The sequence below is a fragment of the Diaphorina citri genome, unplaced genomic scaffold (genome assembly GCF_000475195.1).
Source record: "Diaphorina citri unplaced genomic scaffold, Diaci psyllid genome assembly version 1.1 scaffold285, whole genome shotgun sequence".
NCBI classification, from domain to species: domain Eukaryota; kingdom Metazoa; phylum Arthropoda; class Insecta; order Hemiptera; family Psyllidae; genus Diaphorina; species Diaphorina citri.
The window spans coordinates 8561-35820 of NW_007377721.1; the positions used below are offsets into that span (position 1 = coordinate 8561).

The following is a 27260-nucleotide window of genomic DNA, read 5'->3' on the forward strand; positions in this document are numbered from 1 at the left end:
TATACACGGTGTTACGCAGAGCTGAGCCAGCTGACGGTTAGAGCTGAGCCAATGCAGCCAGTGTGATAAGGGCTTGAGCCCCCTCCTTTTTTTTCTCCCCACTTTTATCTCCCCTCTTTTTTATAATCTTCCTCTCTTACCTCCCCTCTTTGCAATGATCTTCCTCTCTTCTCTATAATCTACCTCTCTTACCTCCCATTTCTCTTATAATCTTCCACTCCTCTTAACTATAATCTTCCTATCTTATCTATCCTTCTTTCTCTCCTTCCTTTCTTTCCTTTTCTTCTTGCATCTCCTCTCTCCTTGTTTTCTTTGCTCTCTGTCACTTCTCTATAAGTTTTTCATCTTATCTCTCACTCTTCTTCTCCTCCTCTGTACCCAGCTTTCCCTCTGTTTCCACGCTTTCTTCTTAACCTCTTCTTCTTCTTCTTCAGTATCCTTTCCACCCCTCTTTTGTTTTCCGCATTCCCCTCCTTTTCCTTTCATTTGTATTGTCTTCCTCCCACTCTCTCCTGTTTTCTCATCTCCCGTCCTCTTCTCCTTTTGTCTCTTTAGGAAGACTCTTATCTTTCCCTCTTGTCTTTGTGTCTATTCCATAAACCATACAATAACAGTTACCTATTCTTCTAATCCTACTATTAACGATGCCGATGGGATGAACGGTTGAGCACACTCAAAAGCTTCAAGAGGATGAGGAGGAGAAGAGGAGGAGGTGGAGGAGGAAGAGGAGAAGCATCAACAGCTGCTATCGCTGTTGCTGAAAGTAGTATGTCACCAGCTTACAAGTAAAACTGGAAGTGGCCACTAACTCCAAGCTGAAATTTTATTCCAGTCACTCGATTGGCCATTTCAGTTCGTGATAGTCATTCCCATTTTAACATCAGTCTAACATCAGTCAAATTTCTTCTCTTCTGAAAGATATTCTGAATTTTCTAGATTTATTTTAACATTTTAAAGAACTCTCCTTGTGTGTAAAATTTTAAACTCAACGGAGAATTCAACTCTCTTTCGAACTCTTCAACGAGGTATTTCTTCCGTTTTCCTATTCCTCCAGTTCTTAGAATCAAAATGAAGACTACCTATCAGAGCATGAAGCCCGCCACCTCCTACTTGGGCAAAGTTATCAACGCCCTCGGAGTATTCCTTCTGTTTTCCTATTACTCCAGTTCTTAGAATCAAAATGAAGACTACCTATCAGAGCATGAAGCCCGCCACCTCCTACTTGGGCAAAGTTATCAACGCCCTCGGAGTCCGTCCTTCCTTTATTATTACAATAGTAATAAAAAGGTATAAGGGACGGACTATTGTATTCGCTCAACTATCTGCTGGATAAAGGATTGGTGAAACTTGTCCTGCCAGAGGTTGTGAAGAGGAGCTTCCAGGAGGTTGGACTTGGTGGGAAGCAGCTCTGTTGCTGCAACCCTTGCTGTGAAGATCTTGGATAAAGGATTGGTGAAACTCGTCCTGCCAGAGGTTGTGAAGAGGAGCTTCCAGGAGGTTGGACTTGGTGGGAAGCAGCTCTGTTGCTGCAACCCTTGCTGTGACCCGTGCTGTCGGCCCCGGCTTAGTGTAGGCGTGGTCTATGGCGATGATGGCCTCCCTGTGAACCAGTTGTGCGGCCCGTGTGGTTGTGGACCGTGCGGCAATGGTTGTGGTGACTGCTGTGGTAATTGTAGGCCGCGGCTCAGCATTGGTGTAGTGTACCCCAATGAGGTGACCCAGTTGAACCAGGGGCTGAATCAGTATCAGGCGGGGCTTAATCAGTTGTGTGGGTGTGGCTCGTGCTGTTCAACATGCAGGCCAAGGCTGAGTGTGGGCGTGGTTTATCCAAGCGAATCTTTGGCGTGAGCCTCCCAGATTGTATTGTATTTTAATTTTCAACTGTTTGGTTTTATATTTTGCTCTGAATATTCCGTTTCCTTATCCCTGTTTCTCACGTCACAAATCAGGGACACCAAGGAGTGAAAGGGGATAAATTTAAAATTCTGCTCACGTTTCCAGAGAGGCTTTCTCCGTTTTCCATCATTCCTTAACCCTTGGAATCCCTCTGATCCAATGATGAAAACTTGGAATTATATTTGAATACCTCTTCTATTTCTAGTACATCAGTCAGTTAGCTGTAGAACTCACTGAAAAAAAAGACCATTACAGGACCATAAAACACCAAATGGGCTACACAATTTACACTAAATTTCTTCTAAGCCTTGAAACCTTTTTTTGCTCCATTTCATCAGAATGTCACAGGTTGTTCGAGATTTACTAAGGCTGAACTAACTACAGGTCTCAAAATGGGCACAAAGGATAAAGGGGGTTAAATTTTTGCTGTAACGTCAACTCAAGGATCAAAATAATAGGAACATGATATTAAGTTGTAAACTTTATGTGTACAACGTACAGGCTAAATTATAGGTGAATAGGTATACTCGTATGTATTTAGTATGATAGGTGGATATGTTTATTATTAGTATTGATATTCATCATGTATCTTCTCAAATTTTATGGTTAAGGCTGAGTGCAACCCGGTTCCACGTTGACCAATCACAGGTACAGATATCAACCTTGTAAATGAACGCAAATGTGATTCGCTGACAAATAGATATGACTATTTATTGGCTTCGGGCGATAAAATTACCTTCTTGTGTACAACAAACTGTAGAAAGGATTTTTTTCATTTCATGCTTGGCACATTGCATAATCAAACAGTTAGCAGGCATTCATACAAATTTTTCTATCTTGTATTGCAACCGCTTTTCTCTCGTAAATCCGATAAGTAATATTGATAACCTGTACCTGTACCTACTGTAAATTACCAATCAAAACCCCGGCTGGTATTGAACCCTCACCATCCTGTTTACCAGACGAACATCTTGACCACAAAGCCACCCAGACAGATTCTAATGACATTTAAAATTTCCCCAACCTATTCAACTTATCAGGGTGTACAGTTTATTCAAAGGTCAAAGTTTACGTAACAAATAAAAATGTTTTCCAAGCGTAATGACATCATTCAGCAATTGGAGCATCCTGCTGACTGAGATTCCTCTTAATTTTGCTGACGTAATTCGTTCTTATTCAATGAGTCACGTTGAAACGTAACGTTGCCTTGTTACATGACCTGGTGACATAGTGGTCAAGCCGGTTGACTGGTAAATAGGAGGGCTTGGGTTCAATCTCTCTCTCTCTCTTTCTTTCTCTCTCTCTCTCTTTTTATCTCACCCATCTACCACTCCATTAAAATGTAAATTGTAGCAATTTCGTTTAAACCAAGACAGAGAAAGAGAAAAAAAAAGAAGACCTGGTAAACAGGAGGGCTTGGGTTCAATCTCTCTCTCTCTCTCTCTCTCTCTCTCTCTCTCTCTCTCTTTCTTTATCTCACCCATCTACCACTCCATTAAAATGTAAATTGTAGCAATTTCGTTTAAACCAAGACAGAGAAAGAGAAAAAAAAGAAGAAAGAAAGAGATAATAAGATGGAAAAGGGAAAAGTATACTTCTATAGAAGGAGAAAGAGAGGGAGGGAAGGAGAGAGGGAGAAAGAGAGGGAGAGAGAAAGAGGGAGGGAGGGAGAGAGAGAGAGAGAGGGGGAGAGAGAGAGAGAGAGAACGTATCTTTCGAGTTTGACCAAAGGAAAATAAGACAAGCGAAAAGGAAAAGAAAACAGTTTCGAAAACACATCAGATGAACAAAAACAAATACAATTTTCTCAAGAAATATTTGCACAGGAGAAAGTCCAACGTTGATAATCCTTACCCCTCCTTTTTTTTCTCCCCACTTTTATCTCCCCTCTTTTTTATAATCTTCCTCTCTTACCTCCCCTCTTTGCAATGATCTTCCTCTCTTCTCTATAATCTACCTCTCTTACCTCCCATTTCTCTTATAATCTTCCACTCCTCTTAACTATAATCTTCCTATCTTATCTATCCTTCTTTCTCTCCTTCCTTTCTTTCCTTTTCTTCTTGCATCTCCTCTCTCCTTGTTTTCTTTGCTCTCTGTCACTTCTCTATAAGTTTTTCATCTTATCTCTCACTCTTCTTCTCCTCCTCTGTACCCAGCTTTCCCTCTGTTTCCACGCTTTCTTCTTAACCTCTTCTTCTTCTTCTTCAGTATCCTTTCCACCCCTCTTTTGTTTTCCGCATTCCCCTCCTTTTCCTTTCATTTGTATTGTCTTCCTCCCACTCTCTCCTGTTTTCTCATCTCCCGTCCTCTTCTCCTTTTGTCTCTTTAGGAAGACTCTTATCTTTCCCTCTTGTCTTTGTGTCTATTCCATAAACCATACAATAACAGTTACCTATTCTTCTAATCCTACTATTAACGATGCCGATGGGATGAACGGTTGAGCACACTCAAAAGCTTCAAGAGGATGAGGAGGAGAAGAGGAGGAGGTGGAGGAGGAAGAGGAGAAGCATCAACAGCTGCTATCGCTGTTGCTGAAAGTAGTATGTCACCAGCTTACAAGTAAAACTGGAAGTGGCCACTAACTCCAAGCTGAAATTTTATTCCAGTCACTCGATTGGCCATTTCAGTTCGTGATAGTCATTCCCATTTTAACATCAGTCTAACATCAGTCAAATTTCTTCTCTTCTGAAAGATATTCTGAATTTTCTAGATTTATTTTAACATTTTAAAGAACTCTCCTTGTGTGTAAAATTTTAAACTCAACGGAGAATTCAACTCTCTTTCGAACTCTTCAACGTAGTATTCCTATTCCTCCAGTTCTTAGAATCAAAATGAAGACTACCTATCAGAGCATGAAGCCCGCCACCTCCTACTTGGGCAAAGTTATCAACGCCCTCGGCATTCAAGCGGCCCGCAACAAATTCAAGGTCAAACGTGGCCTTGTCGGCATTTCCCAACTGGCCTCCGGCCTTAAGGCGTTAAGAAGCAAAGCGGAGGCCAACCAATTCAAGGAATCGGTCAACTATCTGTTGGATAAAGGATTGGTGAAACTCGTCCTGCCAGAGGTTGTGAAGAGGAGCTTCCAGGAGGTTGGACTTGGTGGGAAGCAGCTCTGTTGCTGCAACCCTTGCTGTGACCCGTGCTGTCGGCCCCGGCTTAGTGTAGGCGTGGTCTATGGCGATGATGGCCTCCCTGTGAACCAGTTGTGCGGCCCGTGTGGTTGTGGACCGTGCGGCAATGGTTGTGGTGACTGCTGTGGTAATTGTAGGCCGCGGCTCAGCATTGGTGTAGTGTACCCCAATGAGGTGACCCAGTTGAACCAGGGGCTGAATCAGTATCAGGCGGGGCTTAATCAGTTGTGTGGGTGTGGCTCGTGCTGTTCAACATGCAGGCCAAGGCTGAGTGTGGGCGTGGTTTATCCAAGCGAATCTTTGGCGTGAGCCTCCCAGATTGTATTGTATTTTAATTTTCAACTGTTTGGTTTTATGAATAAAAAGAATCGTTTTAAATTACATGCAGTTTTCTTCTCCTTTCACTATTTAGAGCTCGCTAGATTATGAAGTAAGTACAGGGAAACGACGCTGCATGCATCCTAGGGCCTCTAACGGAGGGGTGAAATTTTAGCGAATTTTATTATATTTAAAGATTTTTTTTGGCATTGGTTTGGCAGTTGGCACTAAGCCTCGACCATACAGCCAATTTAAAGAAATAAATATCACCTTCTTTGCATTTAATACTACTTACTTACATAACATCAGTTTGCCTGTCTCTGAACAAACGAAGACCTTTTTCTACGTTTCCCTTCGCCAAATAACAATTAGTAATTAGGTACGTGGTAAGTGCAAAAGTATTTTACAAGCACCGGTCTCCTGGCCTGTACAGGTACGTGGTGAAGAATTAATGTACAAAAGTATTTTACAAGCACCGGTCTCCTGGCCTGTATATCTCTGTCTCTACAACAATAAAACTTATTTGTTCGTGCTCTCTTACACTCATTACGTCAAGGAGGAAGAGGAAGAGAAAGAGGAGGACAAGAAGGAAGAGGAAAAGGAGAAGCAGGAGTAAAAGGAGGAGGAAGAGAAGGAGAAGGAAAAGGAAGAGGAGAATGGGGAGGAGGAACATGAAGAAGAAAAAGAGGATGAGAAGTAAATGAATAAGCCTCGACCATACAGCCAATTTAAAGAAGTAAATATCACCTTTTTTACATTTAATACTACTTACATAACATCTTTTTCTACGTTTCCCTTCGCCAAATAACAATTAGTAATTAGGTGCGTGGTGAAGAATAAAGTGCAAAAGTATTTTACAAGCACCGGTCTCCTGGCCTGTATACCTCTGTCTCTACAACAATAAAACTTATTTGTTCGTGCTCTCTTTATACTCATTACGTCAAGGAGGAAGAGGAGAAGGAGAAGTAGGAGTAAAAGGAGGAGGAGGAAGAGAAGGAGAAGGAAAAGGAAGAGGAGAATGGGGAGGAGGAACATGAAGAAGAAAAAGAGGATGAGAAGTAAATGAATAAAGGCTAGGGTGGAAAACTAGAAAAGACAATAGGAAAGGAAGGAGAAGAAGAGAAAGAAGCAAAGAAGAACAAAAAGTGGCAGGAGAAGAAGCAGAGTCAGAAGAGGAGGAGGAAAGGGAGAAAAGGTAAAAAAAATATGTTTGTACACAATTAGAACCCTCCTCCCCCCACCACCACAGTCCTCCGTTCTCACAATAAAGACTATGAGAGGAAGGTTGAGAGGCTAATAGAGGGGAGGGAGAGAAGAGAAAGGGAGGGAGCGAGGAGAGGGCAGGAAGAAAAAAAGAACAATGCAGTGGAATTACTTCCCATAACTTAATGAGGGTGCAAAGTTTGTGCTATAAATAATTAAAAAATCTCGTATTTGTCCAACAGGGACTGTTTTTAGGAGGTCAGTGAGGGGAAGGGTGCTACTGTACTACAGGGGTGGTATTCATGAAATAGAATAGAATAGCCCATGTTTATAATGCCAAAACGAGACTAAAATGTCCCTTTGTTCTAAACAAGTTTCTAAACAGTCTAAACAAGGTCTTAAGTGTTTGAAACAGAATAAGGTTATCGGTACAATACTAGAAGAAAATGTTGTGTTTCTCCCAAGACCTTTTCTCCTATAAAGGTTTTCTTCTGGTTAAATTGTATTTTGCATGAATGCCACTCTTATCTGAAAGGCTTTAGGCCCGAAGTGTCTTCGAGCATTCTCACAGGTTAACAGACACCTTAGGTCCCTAAGTAAACCAGTGACTCCGTCCCTGGTAAATAATGAAAAGGATAATAATATCTAAAAGTTTTTAAATAATAAATAAGAGTTATTTTAGACGAGGAATAAAATATTCTGTACAACAAACATAGCGAATCATGAAATAACAACAATAGCGAGAGAAACAAAACAACATTACCTTTTTTTACCTTGAACGGGGGAATTCTTTAGGCCTTTTCATACATTTTTCCCTTTTTCCTTTCTATTATTCTGTTCCCTGTACTTTCATATTTTTCCCTTCTCTTCAAGACCTACTTAGATTTGGATTGAGGGATCTACTTTGGAGTGAACATTTCAGGGAGCTTCTGTAGTCTCCAAAGAGCTTTTAGTTTAGTTTTATGATAGCTGATTGAGCAGGGATTTTGCTCTGTTCTTGTTTAAACTTCAGCTCACTTTCTCTCGCTCCCTCCATGTCTTTCTCTCCCTATCTCATTCTATCCCTCAATCAATCCCACCCTCCCTTACTCATTCCTCTTTTTCAAAATTCATGTAAAATTTGCATTTTCCATTTCGCGAAATTTTGACGTCACGTCAGGAACCAAGGCGCAATGGACACTAGTGAAATGAGTTTCATAGGATTTGAAGAATTTCAGAGAGAATATTATTGAGTCAAGCGATTTTCTTATATCCTTTCCCCTAATCCTTAATGATTTTATTCTGAATCTAAAAGGAAGTTATCTCATCCATCAGAGCTGAGTTACCTACATAAGGTTAGGTACATTTTCCCTATAATTTTTCTTCTGATCCCTATAATCTACATAAAAGGTAGTTTGCTATGTATTAGAAATGAGTTACCTGAGTAAGGTTAGGTACCTACATCAATCATTCTCACTCTATTTGCATATTAACAAGCTGGAAATCTTTTGTTTCATAATACCTTGTTGTATAGAGGTGGTATTCCATTGTAATCTTCCTTGTGCTGTCGTACCTCACTAGTCCGCTGTTCAAAGATGGACTCGGATTTTTTTTTTTTTTTTCCCAATTACAACTATCTCAACAATTTCACTGACTATAATATGGCATTATAAGTTCTAAGTCTTTCCTCTATCAAAATGGCAAATTTGATTGAATTTTTACGCTTTTTTATCTGCACATACGAGAACGTAATTTTGGGAGAGTAAATTGAAGAGGAGAGAAGAGGGCTTAGTACAAACATGTCATTATATGTTATTGTCAAAGGGAAAAGATTGGAAAGGGACAAAATTTCATCGGATCTATTACTCTGGACAAAATATCAGAGGTTTTCTATTTATAAAAGACGTGGGAGTGGAATCTGATGAAATATTAATCCCATTTCTCAAGATGTAGGTACATAATACCTATACCTACACTACACCCCCTACTAACTGATTTTCAGAGGTCCTGGAAAGGTACAAACTTCTGCGTCTTCTGCTCCATTTTCTTCATCGAACATATGTACCTACACACTACACTCCCTACTAACTGATTTTCAGAGGTCCTGGAAAGGTACAAACTTCTGCGTCTTCTGCTCCATTTTCTTCATCGAACATATGTACCTACATGCAAATTACAAAATTAAATAAAAGTATCTTGTAAACATTACTTTCTTTCCTATAGGTGAAGAAGGTAAAAAAGTTATAAAATATGTAGATAGAATTAGGTACATAGGTACCTAAGTCCTAATGTTTTAAAATTGAATAGATACAAGTGAGTATAAAAATATGATTTATATTTATTAAATTACACTATGCCTACCTTAAAAACAAAAGCAAAAAAATATAATTATACTAATATTATAAATACAAGATCTATTGAAACTAATGTTGGTAGGTACATAAATTACATAGGTATCTAAGTCTTTTTTTTAAATTGAATAGATACAAGTGAGTATAAAAATATGATTTATATTTATTAAATTACACTGTGCCTACCTTAAAAACAAAAGCAAAAAAATATAATTATACTAATATTATAAATACAAGATCTATTGAAACTAATGTTGGTAGGTACATAAATTTAATTGAAAAATAATTGACATTATTGAGATGAAAATTGGCACTATTATTATTGCCTATAGATATATTTTACAGATCTTTTTGGTATAGTAAAAACACTAGGAAAGTCACCAAGCCTGTGCGAAGGAAAAGATTAAGCTCTTTCAATTTAAAAAAAAAAAAAAAAAAAAAAAAGTTTATTAAACCATCTTTTTAAACTTTTTTTTGTAATTTTTTCTGTTTATTACTTAGTCAGTTCCCGTATTTTCCATAGATTTGGAAAAAACCGGAACAAAGGTGTGTTCCGGCGGAACATTTGATTTTTGGACAAAAATACGATTGTTCCGGGGAAATAACGTACGGTTGGCAACCCTATCCCTAAGTAAACCAGTGACTCCGTCCCTGGTAAATAATGAAAAGGATAATAATATCTAAAAGTTTTTAAATAATAAATAAGAGTGCCGAGGAATAAAATATTCTGTACAACAAACATAGCGAATCATGAAACAACAACAATAGCGAGAGAAACAAAACAACAATCCTTTTTTTACCTTGAACGGGGGAATTCTTTAGGCCTTTTCATACATTTTTCCCCTTTTCCTTTCTATTATTCTGTTCCCTGTACTTTCATATTTTTCCCTTCTCTTCAAGACCTACTTAGATTTGGATTGAGGGATCTACTTTGGAGTGAACATTTCAGCTTCTGTAGTCTCCAAAGAGCTTTTAGTTTAGTTTTATGATAGCTGATTGAGCAGGGATTTTGCTCTGTTCTTGTTTAAACTTCAGGGAAGGAGACAAGAGATTTGTAATCTTCCTTGTGCTATGGTACCTCACTAGTCCGCTGTTCAAAGATGGAATTTTTTTCCCCAATTACAACTATCTCAACAATTTCACTGACTATGATATGGCATTATAAGTTCTAAGTCTTTCCTCTATCAAAATGGCAAATTTGATTGAATTTTTACGCTTTTTTATCTGCACATACGAGAACATAATTTTGGGAGAGTAAATTGAAGAGGAGAGAAGAGGGCTTGGTACAAACATGTCATTACATGGTATTGTCAAAGGGAGAAGATTGGAAAGGGACAAAATTTCATCGGAAAATCTATTACTCTGGACAAAATATCAGAGGTTTTCTATTTATAAAAGACGTGGGAGTGGAATCTGATGAAATATTAATCCCATTTCTCAGAGGGAGAGAGATTAACAGGAAAAAAGAGATTATAACAAAGAGGAAGAGAGGGAGGGAAATGTGATAAGGCGGGAGAAGTGGAGATAGAGAGAGGAGAGCGAGGAGAGAGAAAGTACGTGGGAAAGAAATAAAGGGGAGAGAGAGGTTCATAATTAATAAATTAATACGTATATAAAATATCATTTTGCTTCTTCTTTCTTTCCAAGTATGGATTCAGTAGCAATCAATTGTACTTATGGATCTAATTATCGTAAAAGTTGGTGCTTTTATCTTCTTCGGGAGTACTACTCTTACATTCCTGGAGAAAAGGGGAATAGAGAGAAAAGGAAAGGATAGAGTAGAGGAGAAGAAAGAAAAGGGTGAAGAGGGGAAAGGTAACGTTTTCTTGACAGAAAAACACGGAAAACAAATTTGCAGGCACTTAAATTTTATAAAACTTGATGCTCGCTTCCCTTCATGAGGAAATGCCCAGCGGCCACCATTTTCTGAATCTAATTCTAGAAAAAGTCGTACATTTGCAGCTTTTTAGTTTGTTGGCATTACAAAGTTGAAGTTGTTCTTGACAAAAGTAAAAAAAAAAAAAAAAACTGAACTGTGAAAGTGAAAACAGGATATATCCAGGAATTACAGGTTGGGGATGCTTTCAAAACTTGTAGTTCCAAAGTCCAACAGTATTTGGAATTTATTTCCATTAGAGGTAAACACGTTCCCTACCTCCATATGACTCTCTCTTCTTGTTTCCCTAGTCCTCAATTTCTCCTCTCTCTCTTCTTCCTCTCCCTCTTTTCCATTTTCCCTAGCCCTCAATTTCCTCTCTCTCTCTCTCTCATCCTCCTTCCCCTTTCCTATCACGTACATGTGTGTTTTTGTCTTTGATTAAATATCCAGCCTGGATTTGACAGGTAAAATAAAATGAAAAAATTACTCCCCAAACTTGGCTTTTACAGGAAAAAAAGTCCATAATCTCTCGTAGACAAAGTTTTCGTGATGGTTACATTTCATAACTTTAGATTACAGTTCTAGAAGTGTAGTAGACTAGTCGTTAGGGTTCGGCCGTTATTCCGGACCAAAGTTCCGCTATTTAGGGCTATAAAGTGTCTGCGGGCCGGACCTCGGGAAATGTACGGTTCGGCCGCTATTTAACACCGAATCTTTGAAAAAGAATTTCAGCCAAAGTTGCTCGAAGTTGGCACAGAGATTCGATAAATTATGTAGATCAAAAATATCCTTGGGCCCTGTTTCCAGAAGGTACGGTTCGGCCGTTATTCCGGATCAATGTTCCGCTATTTAGGGCTATACAGGGAAAAAGTTCAAAAGGAACTAGCGCTTCTCACGACTTTACCTTTAGCCGCAGGTCGCTCAAATTTTGCAGACAGCTGCGACAATTTATGATGATCAAAAGTGACCTCGAGAAATGTACGGTTCGGCCACTATTTAACGCAGAACCTATGAAAAAGCTCAAAAAGAGTTCGCAATGCTCAGGCCTTTAGATTTCAGCCAAAGTCAGCCATGTAAAATTTCGACCATTTATTTATCCTTTTCTTCTTTTTAACTTTCACCATGTTCAAACGTACCTTTTTCCGCCTTCAAACACGGGTCGCACGGCAGGATGGGTTTTATTCGTTGGTGAGATTGAGGATAGAGATGTGTGAAGAGTGAGTGAGTGGAAAGAACTACTCTTTTCTGTGAACTACTTTACTTCTCAGTCAATGAGTCAGATCCCAAAATGAGTTAGATAGAAGTTTAGGGAATCATAGGCAGTTGAAGAGTGAGTTGCATGTCTGATGCGATATATTTATCTCATAGTACTTATGGATGTATAATAGGTACTTATATTCTTTCATTCACCATTATACATGTAAACTATTGTAAACCATATCTCTATGTTACAGTCAGAGGCCGTGATCAGTTCAATATACGATTTGCTAGAAGAGCAACAGGACAAAAGCCATATTGCTAACGAGGTAGGTACTACAACATATATGTATGAAACTTATAATCTGCCTTGGTGGTGTAGTTAAGACGTTCGCCTGGTTAACAGGAGAACTTTAATACCCGCTAAGGTATGGAATTTAGTTCTCAATAAAATTATTTGAGAATTTGACCATTGTAAGCAGTACGGGCAGTAGTTTGGGTCCTTAATCCTGCTCAAGTAGGGATTGGTGTAGTCCAGACCCACTACGAACCCTACAGCCACCAGAGGGGATGGCTCGTTCAGGTGGTACAGGAACGAACCTCCGTATGTGTTGAAATCCTGGAACAGGATTCAAAGAAGGGATTTTTAACTCCTGTCGGCATTCTTCTTCTTCTTCTTAATGTTCCTCTTCTATCGAAGGTTGGAAATCAACATGGCTATGTGAATCGGCATACGGTATAATGGGACTTTTTAGTCTTAGCCGACAGTATAAATAAGGTAAATAAATAACAAATAACTCCTTGCTTTTGTTAAAATAAAGGACCAGGAAATTTAGACTTTTGTTGCTGATGTTTGAGAAATTAAAGTGGCTGTATGGATTTTTTTAGTGGTAGGTAATAGGTATGTAGTATAGAGTTCATTCAGGACTAGAGTTTTCTGCCAAAATAGCTCAAACACTGCAAGATTCTTGATTTTTAGATCAACATGTGTAGTTTTCGATCCCATGATGTATGTTGTATTGTGTTCTGTATGTTTTCAGCTGGTTTCATTCTCATTCTATTTGACCAATCGAAAGATCGAGTTCAATATGTGTCATGTGTTCAAGATAAACACTTCACTATTAGTCAATGTAAGTAACAATTAGCTCAACTACGTATTATAGAGTTCATTCAGGACTAGAGTTTTCTGCCATAATAGCTCAAACACTGCAAGATTCTTGATTTTTAGATCAAAATGTGTAGTTTTCGATCGAAGTCGCTCAAACTTTGCAGGGAGGTTCGGTTTAATTGTTATATTAAAAAAACTCATCGTCCTAAAGCTCGAGAAATGCATCGTTCGGCCGACATTCGAGGCAAGAGTTTTGAAAAAGTTCATGTTTTATTTCGACTGATTTCAGATTACGGAGTTCATTCTCACCTACCTCCTTGTATTTGTTCAATTCACGGAAGTGCCCACTACCAAAACTCAAGAATAACATAGTGATCTCTTATGTTGCTAAATTTTTGATGGTTTTCATAGAGGTGCTGTGCCCATTATTCACTCGTGGTAAAACTACTCGTATCCTAAATTCATAAACTTGTGAGGTGCAAAAACACAGAGGTGACCGAATTTTTTAATACAAGAGGAAGTTTAGGGAAAGCAATGTGCAGTGTTCAGTTCTCACTCAGGAAGCACTGTGGTAACAAAAACTCAAATAATAAATGGTGCATAATTTTGTAAAATACGGCAAAACATAGCATTTATTGTAGAATGTTTCTCTCTTACAGGGTGTTGAAATATCAGAGTCATGTAGGTTCCTACAGGAGGGAGAGAAAAATGAAAGTATTGTAGGTTTTCATTACCTTGGAGTCCCAACCATTTTTTGAGAATTTCATTTTTTTTTATAGGTTTGATAAAGGGAAAATCCGCTCCGGGCGGAATCCAACCTGCGACCTAGCGCTTACAAGGCAGACGCACTACCCTCCAAGCTAACTAGCCTGGCTCTTTAGTCCTTTTCTGGGAATAATCCATGAAGCTACTTTAAACTTAGTGGAACAGGTCACAAAAGATCTGACCAGGTCGCAGTGAGGTTTAGTAAAGCCGACGGCCCCACTTATACCAATATAGTGGAACAAGATTGTCTAACTTTCTATAGAGACAACATATTCTCATAAAATTTGGGATCAATTGTTGGACTTATGAAAGACTTATAAGGACATCTACAGTTCACCAAATTACTAGTAACTAATGGACTACAAGAATTGTGTTCACCTTTCCATCTTGGATCTTCTTCCCTTGGTACAATGGTGTAATGAGTTGTTATCTTGGGACATTTTTGCTCTGCAGCAGAAGATGCAAATCTTCTCACACACCAAGACAACTCTGTTTTTTTTTTTTATTATTATTATTTTTTTTTAATTTTTGCCTTCCTTTGTTTATTTAGTGTGACTCTCGAACGGTAGGTACCTAGCTTCAGGTGCATAAAGGACATTTCCATAACTACACCCACAAACAACCAAACTTCGTTTGTTCAATTACCTTGGGAGATCCATCCTTGGCAATACCCACGTCTCCGGTAGCAATGCCCTTCACACTGCCATCACCATGGTACAATACTTCAGAAGCGGGTATACCCGGGTATATTTCCACGCCCATAGCTTCTGCCTGCTCTCCAAGCCATTTGACCACGTGACCTAACCGCACCACGTAGTTCCCGTGATTGTTCATTGGCATACCTGGAATAAAATATAAATTGAAATAAATACCTAAACAGGGTGACTATAGTATGACTGGTATATGTACAAGAAAATCATATTTAAAAATTAAATTTTACTTAAATAAACCTTTTTTTAGATTTCCTTTGACTAGGTACATACCTACTTTGAGTCTTCGAATGTGTTTTTTAACATCTATTTTGAGTAAACAACTAAACAACCATGTTGAGCACTGTTCAGCATGGTGTGTATCTGAATGGGTGGCCAAACAAATTCATATACATCTCCAATTCACTATCAAAAACAGCACTTTTTTTTTCATTATTAATTATTAATTTCAGACAAAAAATCAAAGTTTCCACACACCTGGTAGGATGGGTATTCCAATTCGTTTTGATTTGGTCAAGTAGGCAAACTTATCCTCGTGTACAGGAGTGTTCAATGGGGCTCCTAAGTCTTTCCAATCAGGCAGTAGCTCATTCAGAGCAATGGGGTCTATGACAGCACCGGATAAAATGTGGCCACCTGTAAGGAATAAGAATCAAAATGGTGATATTGAAAAATATAATATACTTATCTCATTTTGTCAAAAATAAAGTCCATCATTGTTTTTATTTTGTAGCAATGAAACATCATTTTTGTTTCTGTGTCTTGTTGAAATAATTGAGGGCTAAAAAGTCTCTTCATAACTTTTTTGTGCTCAGAAGGCTGACCATTAAAAGCCACTGTCTTCCAAATCTTAGGCAAAGTGTTGAAAAAACTCTTGCACAATTAGTGTGGAGTGGGAAAACTTACCCACTTCAGCTGCTTTCTCCACAAGGCAAACTTTCAACTCTTTGCCGTCCTTCTCAGCTAACTGTTTCAGTCTGATAGCAGCCGCCATGCCAGCAGGTCCTCCGCCTACTATGACTACATCTGCTACATCTTCGAATCTCTCCATATCCACATCTGAAATGAGGGAAACAATTGAAATATGTTTACCAAACTGATCTGACTTAGAACTGCCAAAAGACAGCATAAAATCATTTAAGCTCAAAAAACAAATTTTTGTTCAATTCATTTTCTGCTCAGATCCTTAAAATAGGAAAAATTTGAAAATAGCTTTTTCTTATACCTAATAATATGAAGGATGAAAATATAAAAATAGGTAGGTAGGTACGAAGGTAGGTAAATAGGGTAATAAATCAGTCCATTAGGAAGTATGTATTTTAATTGAACAAAAAAGGCTAGTCTTGGTTTGACCTTAGCTAATTTTATTGAAGTTTGTATGTTACAGCATAACTCTTGAATGGATTGTCTAATTTTCTATAGAGAGAACATATTCTCATAAAATTTGGGATCCATTGTTGGACTTATGAAAGACTTATAAGGACATCTACAGTTCACCAAATTACTAGTAACTAATGGACTACAAGAACCGTGTTCACCTTTCCATCTTGGATCTTCTTCTCTTGGTACAATGGTGTAATGAGTTGTTATCTTGGGACATTTTTGCTCTGCAGCAGAAGATGCAAATCTTCTCACACACCAAGACAACTTCAAAGCTGAAAGGAAAATAAGGACAGAGGTAAAATAAAATCATTTTCAGTGCATTTGCTTCTGCAAGTTCTGATGAATATTTCTATAAAGGGGGGAATTTTCTTTCAATCTAATGTCAGCCACTCGAGTGGACTGTCAAACCATCAGAAAGCATAGGACTGTAGGTATTAAAAAAAAAAGCTTAAGGTTTTTAGCTAAAAGCCCATCAAAAACCATTTCCTCTATAATCCATCATTCTATCAGTACCTACACCAGTTGAAAACATGATAATTTAATCAGCAGGCACCAAAATAAAATGTAAGTGTTTCAGTAAGTAGACACGGTAATTTAGCACATGATAAGGAAAACACTAAACATTCTCCCAATAACAAAATGAAATTCAACCTTTGATCATCAAATGGAATCTGATCTAGGAACAAGGAAATGCTTTGCTTGGCTAATCATTTTTTTTTTTTTTTTTTTCCATTTCTACATCGTTTCAGTAAGAAGACACGGTAATTTAGCACATGATAAGGAAAACACTAAACATTCTCCCGATAACAAAATGAAATTCAACCTTTGATCATCGAATGGAATCTGATCTAGGAACAAGGAAATACTTTGCTTGGCTAATCATTTTTTTTTTTTTTTTTTTCATTGTTTTACATTGGGAATTTTTTTTTTTACAAAGGTTTTTTAAAACTTATCAGTTGGATTTGTAAACAAAAGTGAACTTGGAATTGGGATCAGCTGCTGTTGCCACGTTGCCATATGTTTTACGGCAGCGTGTGCATTATGCACGATAATTTATTGTGCACAATCTTCAAATATCCAAAAATCATTTCTTCCAGATTTTGGGAATTTAAGAGACATTTTATAAAATGAAAGGGTTAATCTTATATATTTTTCTGGATATCTACCTGCGGAATCAAGAAAATCCTATAATTTTCGGAGGAAAATTGCTTATCGTACTTTGGCTTCACTTTTGTAGCCAATCCATTCTGTCTTACCTCCGTGAAAATTATGCACAAAAATATGCATGATTCACCGGCAACGTCTGAATCGTCTGATTTGTGAAATCTGAAATGGAAATGGAATTTGATAATGGAATCGGAATGGAATAATGGAAATTCTTCCAACTTGAAGCTTGAGCTTGAAGAAGTGATTAGTGATTTAAATAATTATTAAAATGTGTAGCTTCAAGTTCCAATAATTAATCATTAATGAGATACTGCTTTATTAGTTGTTACCCACCCAACATGGGCAGTGAATTGCAGAGCTAGTGCTAATTGAACATCCTTAGGTTCAGTATCTGTTCCAGTAAGTAGCCGATTGAGTGTTCCGTATAGGTGTGTTCATAATCTTTCATCATGCCCAAGAAGAAAACAGGACAGCGGAAGAAAGCTGAAAAGATGAAGCTGAGGCAGAAGGAGATCCGATCTGCCCGAGATAAGATGTCGGTTGCCGAGTTCCCTTGCAATGCAAACATGGTAAGTGGGGATGAATACCTACTGTGGATTGCTAGGCAAAACTTCACTGACCCCTGGGTCTAAAATTTTTGAATTGGTTATGGATGTTATTGGTATTCTCTTTGACATTTGACTAACAGCTGCCAAGGTCTTGCCATCCTGAAAAAGAAGAGAGAAGGAAGACAGGATGCCAAGGAGAAAACCCACTGTTCTGAAAATTAACCTTATTTGGTTAGGATAAAATCTGCCCCTGGGGGGAATCAAACCCATGACAGTATATACAAGGTAGATGCCCTACCCCCAAGCTAACTATGGTGGCAACATTTTAGTTCTGCAAGAACATTTATGGCATCAAGCAAAGCTAAACACACTGTGACAGAAAAAGTTCATAGTTTTAATGTGTCTAGCAGCCTGAATCAATATTAACTCAATGTCTGAGCTTGTGTGGCAGTTTGATCATTCTTGGCTGACAGCTCATGTCTGTTCATTTAAAACTGTACATGAGTGATTTTTTTACTGTCTTCCTTTCTTTGTTTTCAGGAATGTGACAAATGCAAGAGGTAAGTTATAAGTAGTGTACATTCATGGGCACAGGGACCAAAGCTCTCACTCTCAACCTTGGGTTTGTATCCTGGCTGATGAAAAAAAAAAAAAAAAAGTTATGTTAGTGGTGGGAAAAAGACAATGATATTTTCCCTCCCCCTACCTATCTTCCTATGAAAATGAAATAAATTAAGTTTCTATGTAACTATTTACTTGCCAACATACTTGCCAATCAATCAAGAAAGAAAACTTTCTGAATTTTAAGAGTCATAAAGATTTATTACTAGATTATATTAAAAAAAAAAAAAAAAAAAATGATAGAGGGAACTGTAACTGCTAAGGTCTTTTCATCCCAAAAGCAAAGAGAAAAGCAAGAAAGGATTGGAGAAAGCCAGCTGTTCCATAAACAAACCTTGGTATCTCTCCATGTTTTTAGATTGTTGCCATAAGTGCAAATTTCTATCTCATTTCTGACTATTTCAGAAAACAGAAGAACCGTGCCTTCTGCTATTTCTGTCAAAGTGTACAACGTCTACCACAGTGTGGGCACTGTGGCAAGATTAAGTGTATGCTCAAGACGGGTGATTGTGTCATCAAACATGCTGGAGTGTTCAGTACGGGAATGGGCATGGTGGTGAGTATCAAGTGTCTGTGATCTTGCCTTAACACACAGGACATACTAAGAAGTAAACTCCTACTACACCAGCCTGATTTATTATTATTATTCCTCTATACTCTATAACCAGCAGTGAAAGCTCATTGAAAGCACCAGTTTCCAATACTGCCATGCTAAGCAAAAATGCCAGATGTAAAAAAAAAAAAAAAAATGATTTTTGGTGTTTGGTGCTAAATGGTTCCTGCACAGGACATACTACTAAGTAAACTCCTTTTACACCAGCCTGATTTATTATTATTATTCCTCTATACTCTATAACCAGCAGTGAAAGCTCATTGAAAGCACCAGTTCCCAATACTGCCATGCTAAGCGAAAATGCCAGAAGTAAAAAAAAAAAAAAAATAAAATGATTTTTGGTGCCAAATGGTTCCTATGATCCTAAATTTTGATCCTATATTTTTTTCTTTATCCTAAACCCCTTAAAAACCACTAAAACATTTTGCCGTATGTCAAAAACATATGTTTGCCATATCTTTAAACTTAATTTCCCAAAAGGAAGGTTTTTTGACATACGGCGTTTTCACTTAGCACAGCAGAATAGACCATTGAAAAACAATGTTGAGTATGGTTGGTTCCTTAATAGGTGACCTTCTAAACAATCAAATGCTACTACCTTTCTCTGGCCTCACACTGTGGAACTTTGCTTTATCCAATGAAAAAAACAGGTTTCCATACATATTAACCCGAGTCTTCTTGTGAACATCTAAGTCCTTGTGAAGTTTTTAAAGATTTTATAGTTAATCCAATCCATTTTGCTGATAAAGTCCGGGGTACTAGTTTCTAGTTCAGTGATCTCCCATCATTATCCACAAAAAAAGTCCTCTAGGCTAGGGGCCTTTTAAAGTCCAGTAGGGCCCAAGATAGGTAATATTAGATAGGTAGGCCCAAGATAGGTAGGGCCCAAGATAGGTATTAGTCAACTTAGAATGCGCGGAATAAATCAGCAACAGTCAATCAGCAAAGTATTTGCTACAGAGAGGCAATATGCTGATAAAGTTCAGGGTACTAACTAGTAAGAGTTTTTAATGCGGACGTGTTTCGGGTGAAGTCCGTCAATACCGTTTCGTAGATCAATATCGATTCGTAGATCATTCGTAGATTTGTAGAAGCGTAAACCATCCTTTAAACTTAAACCTACACCTAGTGGGGGCAAACAGTCCTCGCTGTGCGCTTTTTGTGTATGGATTATATTGGATCATAGTGCAGACTGTGCTCAACATAACATACAAACAAAATGCGTATTTTCTTGTAGCCATTTTCATTTTGGTATTGGTGGGGAATACCACCTGAAATTTGGTAGAGCCAATGCAGTGTTAAAACTGTCACCTATGTCGCACCTCGGTGAAATATGACGCTGTTTATCAACAACAATAAATGCGGAACGGCAAGTTGAAATTTATTTCATGCTTCAAATCGCGCTGATAAATTTGATTGTGATTGCCTTCCCAATTAGTACCGGTGTAGTGATGTCATTTCTTGTCTGTAGGGAGGGAGTTGGTAAATATGGATCCTGATGAATTATGAGGCTTTAGATTTGAGTGCTAAACCTATATCTTGGTATCCTACCAATAAAACGACTAAAACGAGACGTTCATACTCCAGCCATCTTATGAGACATTGGAAAACCCTCATCAGCAAGTTTGAATTTTTTTCAATACGTAGCGAGCAAGTATTTTAGCAAACAAAAAATACTCAAGTGGAAACGAGACAGACAAATGGAGAGGTACGGATGAGGGAGAGAGAGGAAAAAGTAAATGTTTACATTAAAGGCATCCTAAATTTTGATCCTATAATTTTTTTTTCTTTATCCTAAACCCCTTGAAAACCACTAAAACGTTTTGCCGTATGTCAAAAACGTATGTTTGCCATATAGATTGAAATCTTTAAACTCGATTTCCCAAAAATAGGGTTTTTTGACATATGGCGTTTTCGTTTAGCACAGCGGAATAGACCATAGAAAAACAATGTTGAGTATGGTTGGTTCCTTAATAGGTGACCTTCTAAACAATCAAATGCTACTACCTTTCTCTGGCCTCACACTGTGTCAGGTTAATATAGGAAGGCAGGTAACTTGTTTGCAAATGGAGGGTAGCACCCCTGTCAGTTAAAACTTTTGGAGTAATTGAGTGACATTAAATCACTACCTTTTTAAAAAGAAAATAACTGTGAAGATTGAAATAAATTCAAACAATAGCATCCTTCTGCCATATTAAATCACATTCCATGTCAGGGTCTTTAATCTGCATAAACAAAAGGTTCAATATTTTTCTCAGGGTGCCATCTGCGATTTCTGTGAGGCGTGGATATGTCACGGGCGCAAGTGTTTTTGCATTGTGAAGATTGAAATAAATTCAAACAATAGCATCCTTCTGCCATATTAAATCACATTCCATGTCAGGGTCTTCAATCTGCATAAACAAAAGGTTCAATATTTTTCTCAGGGTGCCATCTGCGATTTCTGTGAGGCGTGGATATGTCACGGGCGCAAGTGTTTGCAAACGCACGCCTGCACATGTCCCCTGCAAGACGCGGTGTGCTTGGAGTGTGAACGTGGTGTTTGGGATCATGGAGGCCGCGTGTACAAGTGTTGCTTCTGCGAGGGATTCCTCTGTGAGGATGACCAGTTTGAACATCAAGCCTCATGCCAAGTCCTTGAGTCGGAGAATTACAAGTGTAAGTGTTAGTGCAGCTCACCTGTGACTGAGTGGTTTGCACTTGCAACCTGGAGGTCCTGGGTTTGAATTCTTACTAAGGAGGAAATTTTCTGATCAAATTCCCGCTTTTTTTATTATTACTTTTTTATGTGAGAGGTGGCCCCATTAATTATTTGTTTAAGGTCATGTCAGGCTTTTCTGTCTCGCCTTTAGCTGGGGTGTCAATCAGGTCCTAAATTTTACTCATCAGATATGAATTTATTTTTATTTAAAAGTTGTTTGGTCTCCCAAACGAATCGTGAATACGTTTACCATTTATTTATAATCTAGGACCGTATTTCTAGGCTCTAGGATGATCATATTCTAGGACCAAGAAAAGGTTATCTCTTGAAAATATGTAGTACTGCAACAGTGACACTAACAAAGAGTTATCAAACGTTTGCCACAAATTCCGAATTCATCATTTTCTATTTATTTTCATTCCAGGTAAATCGTGCAACAAGCTAGGCCAATACTCTTGCCTTCGTTGCAAGATTTGCTTCTGTGAGGACCACGCGAGACGTAAAGGCTTCAAGTATGAGAAGAATAAGCCCATACCGTGTCCCAAGTGTGGATTTGAAACGTCGCAAACCAAAGACCTCAGCATGTCTAGTAAGTATAAAATTAGAATTTCTCAGCTTGATTTTTTACATAAAAAGCTCACTTCGAGGCTTAGGTGTAGGGACAAGCAGTCCTAAAGTGCGGGCGGGTTAAGCTTTTACGAATCTCTGCTAAATTAGAACGATTGGGTTTGCTTTTGCATTTTGCATGCTTTGTGGTTACACATTTTCGATAGTGGGAACTGTAAGTACCGAGGTTTTATTGTCCCAAAATGAAAGTGAGAAGGAGGACAGGATAGGGCAAAGCCACAGCCGTTCCGAGAACGAACCTTATCTGTTTTGGATAAAGTTCGCCCCGGGCGGGAATCGAACCCTCGATCTATTGCTTGCAAGGCAGTCACGCTTGCTTGTTGAGTATGTTTCTTCCGCGATGGTTCTCAAACGGTTTGTCTGAATTTGACATTTGTCAGAGATGGACATTTCCTCAGTAGATTTTTGACTTGGTTGGACCTTGGGGCCTCCAGGTTCTTTTTTCTGTGAGTTCTACAGTTTGAACTACTACCTAGTTATTCCATTGTATTGTATTCCAAGTAATCTAATAGCCCTGCTTTGTTTCCTTTCAGCTCGAAGTCACAAGTTTGGTCGCCAGCAATTGAATGGGGATGATTATGATGATCACTACCTAGTTATTCCATTGTATTGTACTCTAAGTAATCTAATAGCCCTGCTTTGTTTCCTTTCAGCTCGAAGTCACAAGTTTGGTCGCCAGCAATTGAATGGGGATGATTATGATGATGAGGATGATGATTATGACGTAGGTGGCGGATACAGTGGATTTAGCTACGGAGGAGGTGGTGCTACCAATTGTAAGTTTGTTTCTTTTATTTTTGTTCTTTTCAACGGGTTACTTTCTGGTGTTCTCGTGTTGACCCAGCACCTGAATCGGAAGTATTGTGTCTCTTCTCGCCCATCTGATGAGAGGCATACTACGGGATGTGCATGCTACGACACAGACCACATGCGTCTAATGTAGCAGTTGTTTCATTGCTACAAAGCATACTACGGGATGGGCATGTTACGACACAGACCACATGCGTCTAATGTAGCAGTTGTTTCATTGCTACAAAATAAAAACGGCGGTGAAACACTCATCTTTTTTTTTTAAATTTTTTACATAAAAAGCCCACTTCGTGTTTTAGGTGTAGGGGCAAGCAGTCCTAAAGGGCGGGCGGATTAAGCTTATACGAATCTCTGCTAAATTAGAACGATTGGGTTTGCTTTTGCATTTTGGATGCTTTGTGGTTACACATTTTCGATAGTGGGAACTGTAAGAATGGAGGTTTTATCGTCCCAAAATGAAAGTGAGAAGGAGGACAGGATAGGGCAAAGCCAGCCGTTCCGAGAACGAACCTTATCTGTTTTGGATAAAGTTCGCCCCGGGCGGGAATCGAACCCGCGATCTATTGCTTACAAGGCAGTCACGCTTGCTAGTTGAGTATGTTTCTTCCGCGATGGTTCTCAAACGGTTTGTCTGAATTTGTCGAAATTTGTCAGAGATGGATATTTCCTCAGTAGATTTTTGACTTGGTTGGACCTTGGGGCCTCCAGGTTCTTTTTTCTGTGAGTTCTACAGTTTGAACCACTACCTAGTTATTCCATTGTATTGTACTCTAAGTAATCTAATAGCCCTGCTTTGTTTCCTTTCAGCTCGAAGTCACAAGTTTGGTCGCCAGCAATTGAATGGGGATGATTATGATGATGAGGATGATGATTATGACGTAGGTGGCGGATACAGTGGATTTAGCTACGGAGGAGGTGGTGCTACCAATTGTAAGTTTGTTTCTTTTATTTTTGTTCTTTTCAACGGGTTACTTTCTGGTGTTCTCGTGTTGACCCAGCACCTAAATGAGAAGTATTGTGTCTCTTCTCGCCCATCTGATGAGAGGCATACGCATACTACGGGATGGGCATGTTACGACACAGACCACATGCGTCTAATGTAGCAGTTGTTTCATTGCTACAAAATAAAAACGGCGGTGAAACACTCATCTTTTTTTTTTAAGCCTAAAGGTTGTCCAAACATAGTCGACAGGCCATCGATCGATGTCGGTCGACGCGACGATGTGAATCTATGTTGTCGAGGTAGTGTGGACGGTTCAGTCGACATCGATCGACGGCCGTTCGACTATGGGTAGACACACCTCCACATAATCTTGGCTGCGGCATGGAATTTTTCTTTCTCAAACTGGTACATAGGAAATAGTTAGTTGGTGAAATTCCATGTCTGAACTTTGATTTGAGCCCATGATCTTCGGATTAACAGGTTAACGCTTGACCATTGAACCACTAAGACAGGGACAAGCATCAGTTTGTTATTGTCGTTTAGCTAGAGGGTGTTAAACTGTGAGTAGACTAGCGTCTAGTTGTGGGACGATTAAGAGGGAGAAGAACCTTAACCACCCTAGCTGGCTGGCAGTTTTACATAGGGGGCTCAATCTGCTTTAGAGAAGGTAATTTTTTTCTTTCTTTTCAAGAAGTAGAAGAAGCAAAGAAAGAGAATAAAAGGTTCCTAAAATCATCAAATAATATTTCTGTTTATTTCTAGATTCAGATGATGATGACGACGATGAAGATTATGATGACGACGATGATGAAGAAGAGACGAGTGAAGAAGAATCAGATGAAGAGGAAAGCAACGAAGAAACTGAAGATAAGAAAGACGAAAAGAAAGTGGAAGGAGAGAAGGAGAAAGCTAAATAGTGTGATAGAAATGTGATGTTGAAAGGTAAGCGCAGATTTGTTCGTATTGTAATGATCGTATTCTGTGTTTATGAACTGGACTAGACTTTATAGCTAATGCCAAGGCTAGTGACCAACCTCAGTGGTGCAGTGGTTAACGCGTTACACTGTGTGATGTTGAAAGGTAAGCGCAGATTTGTTCGTATTGTAATGATCGTGTTCTGTGTTTATGAACTGGACTAGACTTTATAGCTAATGCCAAGGCTAGTGACCAACCTCAGTGGTGCAGTGGTTAACGCGTTACACTTTGGATCTGGAGGTTGGTGGTTCGAGTCCAAGTCAAGTCTTACAATTTATCTAGGTGTAATAATTGGGGAACGTTATTTGTGACAAGCATTTAAGTATGCTTAACACAATTTAAAATTCCTTCCAAGGCTAGTGTTTGTTTTGTGCAGCTAGGCTCGAGGTAGATTTCTTTCTTTTGCTTGAGCTAGAAAGCCTGGCGCAGTTCATAAAAACAGTTTCGAAGCGTTCGTTTTAACCTGTCAACCGCGGGTTCAGTTCCAGCCAGGTGCAAAAATTTGCACACATTATTTTCTTAATTTGACAGCAATCATAGAGTTTTTGGGTTAATTTTTTATTGCCTTATGAATTAACTTCTTTTGTTGGTTACCTACCTTCCACTGAAGAACTTTCCCTGTCTAGTAACGAAAATACAGTCCTTCCAATGCGAACAAGTGTGGCCTTACCTTTTAGCTCTGTCCATATTATGTTGATTTTATATTGTTACTTTTAGGCTCTGTCTTCCATCGAACCCTATGTGGCCATATCCAATTTTCTTATTCTCTCGGGTATCTCTTTGTGAAAGAGGCCTGGGTGTGATATTAGGGTCGCGTTTTAATTATACTAGGGGTATAGCTTGTTAAAGTTTCAGTTGTTTGTTGTAGGTATGCTGTTGATAAATAAATTATGAAATATTTGAACTTATATATTTAGAAGAAATTGTGCACTGTTTTTTCTTGTGATGATTTTTTTAAGTTGTTTGTTTTCTTTTTCACATATTAGGGTCGCGTTTTAATTATACTAGGGGTATAGCTTGTTAAAGTTTCAGTTGTTTGTTGTATGCTGTTGAAAAATAAATCATGAAATATTTGAACTTATATATTTAGAAGAAATTGTGCACTGTTTTTTCTTGTGATGATTTTTTTAAGTTGTTTGTTTTCTTTTTCAAAATTCAAAGAATTTTTAAAATTTAAAGCATATTTTGGCGTGAAAAAGACTGACTTCCTGAAAACTTTGAACAAGGAATCGAGATAGTAATGTTGCCAAACTTTAGTCCATAAATTTCAAAATCGAGGGAAAAAATTCGAGAAAATCCATATGGACATAAAATAAGTTGTTTTTGTCATTCTTTTTTCCCCCGAATTGGTCCATTAAATAATTATACTAAAAGGAACTTTGAATATTTTGTTGGTAGTGTTTGTACACAATATACATATGATGTCATTTGCCCTTAAGGTCATCTTCTATGACGTCATAAGGACCATTGACAAATAAATTTGATAGGAAAGACAGTGGACAAATTATTATCCATGGACAAACGAATTCTCCAACCCAGCAGGGGCTTCTACGTAAATTCTGAACTTTGCTTTATCCAATGAAAAAAACAGGTTTCCATACATATTAACCCGAGTCTTCTTGTGAACATCTAAGTCCTTGTGAAGTTTTTAAAGATTTTATAGTTAATCCAATCCATTTTGCTGATAAAGTCCGGGGTACTAGTTTCTAGTTCAGTGATCTCCCATCATTATCCACAAAAAAAGTCCTCTAGGCTAGGGGCCTTTTAAAGTCCAGTAGGGCCCAAGATAGGTAATATTAGATAGGTAGGCCCAAGATAGGTAGGGCCCAAGATAGGTATTAGTCAACTTAGAATGCGCGGAATAAATCAGCAACAGTCAATCAGCAAAGTATTTGCTACAGAGAGGCAATATGCTGATAAAGTTCAGGGTACTAACTAGTAAGAGTTTTTAATGCGGACGTGTTTCGGGTGAAGTCCGTCAATACCGTTTCGTAGATCAATATCGATTCGTAGATCATTCGTAGATTTGTAGAAGCGTAAACCATCCTTTAAACTTAAACCTACACCTAGTGGGGGCAAACAGTCCTCGCTGTGCGCTTTTTGTGTATGGATTATATTGGATCATAGTGCAGACTGTGCTCAACATAACATACAAACAAAATGCGTATTTTCTTGTAGCCATTTTCATTTTGGTATTGGTGGGGAATACCACCTGAAATTTGGTAGAGCCAATGCAGTGTTAAAACTGTCACCTATGTCGCACCTCGGTGAAATATGACGCTGTTTATCAATACAATAAGCGCGGAACACCAAGTTGAAATTTATTTCATGCTTC

The 27260-nt window shown here is 38.4% G+C and overlaps 3 protein-coding genes and 2 long non-coding RNA genes across 6 annotated transcripts in view; 3 read left to right on the plus strand and 2 right to left on the minus strand.

Moving 5' to 3' along the window:
- The window catches only part of LOC103507066, a 13964-nt gene extending 8554 nt beyond the window's left edge, over nt 1-5410 (plus strand). The window contains exons 2-3 of one of the 2 annotated variants that reach the window (XM_026822025.1): nt 1362-1421; nt 5022-5410. In XM_026822025.1, coding sequence (XP_026677826.1) covers nt 1362-1421; nt 5022-5336 — 375 coding nt within the window. In that variant the 3' untranslated portion in view covers nt 5337-5410. Of the gene's footprint in view, nt 1-831; nt 1069-1361; nt 1422-4727 lie in introns of those variants that run through there. The other variant, XM_008471507.3, reaches the window with a different exon arrangement.
- A 2955-nt stretch (nt 5411-8365) lies between these two features.
- On the minus strand, nt 8366-8744 carry LOC113466524. The gene is made up of 2 exons (XR_003390902.1): nt 8690-8744; nt 8366-8592 (listed from the first exon to the last, which is right to left on the minus strand). It is a non-coding gene; the product is annotated as an uncharacterized LOC113466524 (long non-coding RNA).
- Nucleotides 8745-8841: 97 nt separating this feature from the next.
- On the plus strand, nt 8842-9333 carry LOC113466523. The gene is made up of 2 exons (XR_003390901.1): nt 8842-8963; nt 9140-9333. It is a non-coding gene; the product is annotated as an uncharacterized LOC113466523 (long non-coding RNA).
- A 4593-nt stretch (nt 9334-13926) lies between these two features.
- Nucleotides 13927-17207, minus strand: LOC103507071 (electron transfer flavoprotein-ubiquinone oxidoreductase, mitochondrial-like). Its single transcript, XM_026822028.1, has 6 exons — nt 17177-17207; nt 16076-16192; nt 15444-15596; nt 15015-15173; nt 14473-14669; nt 13927-13950 (listed from the first exon to the last, which is right to left on the minus strand). The coding sequence occupies exons 1-6, from the start codon at nt 17205-17207 to the stop codon at nt 13927-13929; spliced, it is 681 nt and encodes a 226-aa protein (XP_026677829.1).
- A 107-nt stretch (nt 17208-17314) lies between these two features.
- On the plus strand, nt 17315-25848 carry LOC103507069 (zinc finger protein 330 homolog). Its single transcript, XM_008471511.3, has 8 exons — nt 17315-17656; nt 18176-18195; nt 18662-18812; nt 21296-21527; nt 21995-22159; nt 22851-22973; nt 24713-24892; nt 25031-25848. Exons 1-7 carry the CDS (start codon nt 17537-17539, stop codon nt 24865-24867), a joined length of 966 nt encoding a protein of 321 aa, XP_008469733.1. The 5' UTR covers nt 17315-17536; the 3' UTR covers nt 24868-24892; nt 25031-25848.
- Nucleotides 25849-27260: the final 1412 nt, after the last annotated feature.